Source organism: Aegilops tauschii, chromosome 6, assembly GCF_002575655.3.
Source record: "Aegilops tauschii subsp. strangulata cultivar AL8/78 chromosome 6, Aet v6.0, whole genome shotgun sequence".
Lineage (NCBI taxonomy): Eukaryota > Viridiplantae > Streptophyta > Magnoliopsida > Poales > Poaceae > Aegilops > Aegilops tauschii.
This window is the reverse complement of record NC_053040.3, coordinates 7,985,785-7,991,460: the sequence shown is the minus strand read 5'-3', so window position 1 is coordinate 7,991,460 and position 5,676 is coordinate 7,985,785. Positions and strand designations below refer to the sequence as shown.

Here is a 5,676-nt window from a genome sequence, read left to right as displayed (position 1 = left end):
ATAATTCACTAATAATTTTAAAATAATATTTTTTAAAAAATGGGAAATTTTTTTAATTCCGAATATTTTTTAAAATAGTAACAAAATTTTGGATGTCTGAACATTTTACAAAATTTGAGTTTTTTTAAAAATCTGAACATTTTTTGGAATTTGAAATTTATGAAGTAAATTATATAAGATAAGAAAAATAAACTTGTAAGGGAAAAAAGAGATAGCAGAAGGAGAATAAAAATAGAAGTAAAACACAGAAAAAAAAAATGGGCCAGCCGTGCGGATTAGCGCAATCACTTTATATTTTCCGCACGGTGAATTATATGACACAGCAACGTTCTAAAGCAAATCCAAAAGAAGGCACATTCCTTATTTTCTCAGGTTCTCCCCAGCAATTTTTCCTTCTCAAAAGTAAAAAAATGATAGCTGAATCTACAAGGTTGCAATATTAAGTCCTTGAGTTACTATGTTTATATTTAATACATTTGTCTATTAGTCAGAACAAATATACAGTGATTGCCCTAATTCACTACATCTATGAGGCCTCTGCTAGCAAAATTGCCTCGCTTTTAACTCAAGCATCTCCAATGAAGCATCTTATTATTTAATGGAAAACTGTGAAGATTGAAGTGCACATCAGATTTTCTTCATCATATGAGCATCAATTTTGGAATAGAATTTATCTTACACTATTATACACTAATATAGCTTCATGTTCTATCTTGTAATGTAATATTTTCTATTATACACTAATATAGCTTCATGCTTCATATAGCACCACCATCGGCCCCTGACGGACATGCCGCTAAGGGGTGCTACTGTTGCACTCGCATCGACCAAACGACCGGCTCCAGTCGGATGCACACCAACGGCTTCAAGCTCACCAAATCGCTGCCCGCTTTAGATCCACCGCACCACCACTAATCAAGTGCTCCCAACATCAGACTTGACTCCAAGACAATACTTCCAACAAAGTAATGACACCAAAGGTGCCACCATTACACACGGTTTTCATCGGGAGATAAGAACTTGAAGTAGGGAGAGGTGTCGCATCTCCTCGATGACGCCTCTAACAAGGAAAAATCACACCCCGAAGGCATCATTCGCCACCAGCCTAGACCAAAGTCGAGCATGACTTTCGTCAGGGAGCCGAGCACCTATGCCGGGGGCGATGTCTCCAACACACCACCACCAAAACGGAGTACCAGACGCCACTTGCCGCACCACACAAGAACTAGCCGAAGCACCACCGGCGCGCAATCCCGGAGCTATCCCGAAGGCCCTGCCCAGACCACGCCACCGCGGCCCACCATCCAGTTAGGGAGCCACCACACAACCCGGCTGTAGACAGTCACCGACCGTACCGCCTCCGGGCCTCCACCCACCGGGGCGAGCCCGTGCCCACCAGCTTCACCCTCGGACAACGACGCGGGTGTCCGCGTCGTCCCTGGGCTCCACAATGCACTGACCACGCCCAGCACCTCCACGTCACAGTGAGGGCGCCCATGCAGTAGCTGCTGGATAGGTGGCCGACCATCAGCTCCATCTCGCCCCCATGGGCGCGCAGACTGCCGAGCTCGAGATTTCCTCGACGAGCCAAGGAGCAGCCTTACACGACGCACCACACCAGCAGGAGAAAGCGCCCCGCTGCCGCCTTCCTTGGGGTTGGACCGGGTTTGCCAGCGGGCGCCCTCCGGCGGCGACAAGACTAGAGGGGGGAAGTGGAGAAATTGTGCACAGTCGTAATAAGAAGAGAATTCCCAGCATAGCTAGAAAAGAAACGTTGTCTCAGGCTTATGACTCACATATATGGTGTGAGGCTTTTTTTCAGTTAGATACAGGCGTGCGAAGCCACTTCTTCAGAGAGCCGAGGTCTCGTCTCAGGCCAGCGCCGGCGGCGGCGGAAATACGGGAGTGGCGGCGGGCGTTGAGGCCCTCTCGAGGGCCGTCCTCACCGGCGTCGGCGACGCAGCGCGCGACGACGGAGGTTCGTCTCGTCTTCATCGGCGTCAGGGCCGCTGCAGAGATCTCGTCCTCGCCCCCCTCAACGCTGTGGCCGTGTCGACCAGCTCGCCGGCAGCCAGATCTCCTGCATAGCAGCTGCATCTCAACGGTAAACGGCGTCGGCGACCATGGAGCAAGCTCCTCCTTCTTGCTCTGCTTTCCTTCCTTCTAACCCCAGGTTCATTCATGCCCAGGCTGCGCCGCTGCGGTAGGTCGTGAGCGGCGGCGAGGAATTCTTCAAGCACATCTTGGAGCTATGAGCCGCCGCCTTGTCCCCGTCGGCAGACGCATCTTGGAGCAGAGCATCAAGGATCGGTACTACTCGGCAGGCATTGGCACCGAGGATGCACTCCAGCTGTTTGACGAATTGCTCCCGGATGCTGAGCCATCCTCGATCCGTGCCATCAACTGCCACCTCACTGTCATCGGCCGTGATTGCCCCGCGCTCGGCGTCTCCCACTTCAACCGCGTCGCAAGGGCCAATGTGGCACCCAACAGTATCACGTACACCATCCTCGTCGACTGCTGCTGTCGTGCTGGCCGCTTGGACCTCGGTTTCGCCGCCATGGGCCACATTATTAAGATGGGATTTACAACAGAAGCTATCTTCACTTTCAACCACCTACTCAAGGTCATCTGTGCGGAGAAGAAGACCAGCTATGCAATGGACATCGTACTCCGAATAATGCCTGAGCTTAACTGCACACCGAATGTTTTCTCCTACAACATTCTTTTCAAGGGTCTCTGCAACGAGAAGAGAAGCCAAGAGGCTCTCGAGCTGATTAACATTATGGTTGAGGATGGAGGTAGCTGCCGACCTGATGTGGTGACCTATAACACCGTAATTGGTGGCCTGTTGAAAGAGCGTGTGGTGGACAAGGCTTACAGCCTATTTTGTGAAATGCTACAGAGGCAGATTTCGCCAAATGCTGTGACCTACAACTCAATCATCTCTCGCATGTGCAAGGTTCATGCAATGGACAAGGCTGAGGAGGTTCTTCAACAGATGCTTGATAGAAGAATTCTGCCAGATGCTGCCACATATAATAGTCTGATACATGGATATTATTTATTAGGACAGTGCGAAGAGGTGGATCGGGTTCTCAAGGAAATGTGTAGAAATAGTGTTCAACCAAATATTGTAACTTACTATATACAGATGGATTATCTTTGCAAGAGCGGAAGGTGCGCAGAAGCTAGGAAAATATTTGATTCTATGATCGGTTTGGGCCAAAAACCAGATGTTACTACCTACAGTATTCTACTGCATGGGTATGCTATGGAAAAATCTTTTCATGAGATGCATTGTCTCATTGATTTGATGGTAGAAAATGGTATTGCACCAGATCATCATGTCTACAACATACTCATATCTGCATATGCTAAAGAAGAAAGGGTTGGTGAGGTAATGTATATATTTACAAAAATGCGGCAGCAAGGATTGAACCCTAATGTAGCGAACTATGGAGTGGTTGTAAACTTGCTTTGCAGCATGGGCCGAATGGATGATGCTATGTCCCAATACAATCAAATGATAACTGAAGGATTACTCCCTGGTATCATACTTTTCAGCCAACTTATTAGTGGTTTCTGTACTTGTGGCAAATGGGAGAAGGTTCATGAACTATTTTCTGAGATGTTGGATCGTGGCATCTATCCCGACACTGTGTTCTTCAACACAATTATGGATCATCTTTGCAAAAATGGAAGGGTTATGGAAGCCCAGGATCTCTTCGACCTGATGGTACACATGGGTGTGAAACCTGACGTGTGTACTTATAGCACACTGATAGGTGGATACTTGTTCGTTGGTAAGATGGATGAAGTGAGCAAGTTACTTGACAATATGGTCTCAATTGGCATGGATCCAGATGTTATCACCTATAGCATACTGATTGATGGTTACTGTAAGAATGGAAGGATAGATGATGCATTGGTTGTTTTCAGGGAAATGTTGGCCGGGAAGGTTAAGCCTTGCATTATCACTTTTAATATTATGATTGGTGCGTTGCTTAAAGGTGGCAGGAAGGAAGAGGCTAAAGATTTGTTTGATGGTATCTGGGCCAAAGGATTAGTGCCCACCGTTGTTACATATAGCTTAATGATACAAAAACTTATAGAAGAAGGTTCTCTACAGGAGTCTGATGATCTATTCCTTTCTATGGAGAAGAATGGTTGTCCTGCCAATTCCCGCATGCTAAATGCTATAGTTAGAAGGTTACTTCAGAAAGGGGAGATGCCCAGGGCTGGGACTTATTTGTCTAAAATTGATGAGAGGAATTTCACCCTTGAAGCTTCCACAACTAGCTTGTTGACTGCACTTGCTTCAGTGGGGAAATGTCAGGAATATAAGGGGTTACTGCCTGAAAAATATCACTCTTTTCTGGAACAGGGCACTGATTGAAACCTTTTCTAGAGATTTTTCCTAGATGTTCTGGAGTGCTAATCGAGGGTTGAACTTCAGTGGGGAAAGGGGAGATGCCAGACATTGTGCCTTGATACTCTGGACTGCTAATCGAGGCCTGAACTTTCCTTTGTAGGTTATATCTTCCGACCTTTTCTTCTTGTAGTAGGTCTAAAATGTAGGTCACTTCTCTTAATGGTAATTCTGGGAGGAACTTGTACTAGTAGTAAATCTGACCGTTCACCATTCTGAGAATGGCTATCTGTGTTTCTATATGGCTGGCTTCTACTTCAATGGTCAACTAAGCTGCAATTTATATTATTTTTGTCAGTCTTTGATTTGACCTAATAAATTAATCTCAACGTCCATTTCCTTGTCTGCTATAATGATGGACATCTGGCAACCATTGTCAATAGCCAGCAACCATGCTGTTTACAGCTGATCATGATATGATGACCGAGTTCTGCCAGTGGACTCACTGAAGTTGCTAGTAGCCAGTTAGTTTCTGTATTCCCTTTGTTCTTTACATTTGACTGGGAACATGCAGTTCTCAACTAGAGTCCATTACCACTCAAAATTCTATTCATTATGAACATTAACAGCATAAATATGATACATTTGAAATAGTGTAACATACATATTTTGCAATATAGACAATATTGCATGGCTTCTTTAATTTGGCACTTTTATTGTTTTCAAGAGGTCAGTTATGCTTATTTTCTTGGTATGATCCTGTGTTGTAGTCTGAACTCCATTAATGAACTACATCAATATAACAATTTAGCAGGGTAAACGTAACAACATGAAAAAACAAAAAAGATAGCTAGCTTGCTGGCAGAGATCTCTTTCTTTACCTTAAATTTCATAATGTAAAGCAATCTCTTAACCCAGGTGGAAAATTTTAGCTTTCAGACATTTCCATCCTTCCAATGATCAACATATCTGTCACATGATTATTCATCGAGTCCATTGGATATGTTATCAACTATATTTTTTGCCGAACTGATTCAAGGTCATATAGACCATTTTTCTTTTCTTGATCTATATATAGAAAAGGACGTACAATATGTGTAAAAACGGTTGTCTCTCTTTAATGAAATAGAAGTATTAACTTGTCCTAGTTCTTTTCTTGTAAACTGGTTTTCAGGTACGGAGACACAAACTGAGGTATTAGATGCTCACATCTTTACTCCTGCTTGTTTTTGTTCAATTTTTGGGTGGTTTTAATAGGAATTTGGGTGTTAAATACTTTCGACTCATAGGAGGTGATGTTTCTT

General features: G+C 44.6%; 1 protein-coding gene across 1 annotated transcript; it reads left to right on the top strand.

Annotated features, from left to right (window-relative positions):
• The first annotated feature begins 1,794 nt into the window (after positions 1-1,794).
• Positions 1,795-4,670, top strand: LOC109765806 (uncharacterized). The gene is made up of 2 exons (XM_040391577.3): positions 1,795-2,104; positions 2,190-4,670. Exon 2 carries the CDS (start codon positions 2,252-2,254, stop codon positions 4,397-4,399), a length of 2,148 nt encoding a protein of 715 aa, XP_040247511.1. The 5' UTR covers positions 1,795-2,104; positions 2,190-2,251; the 3' UTR covers positions 4,400-4,670.
• Positions 4,671-5,676: the final 1,006 nt, after the last annotated feature.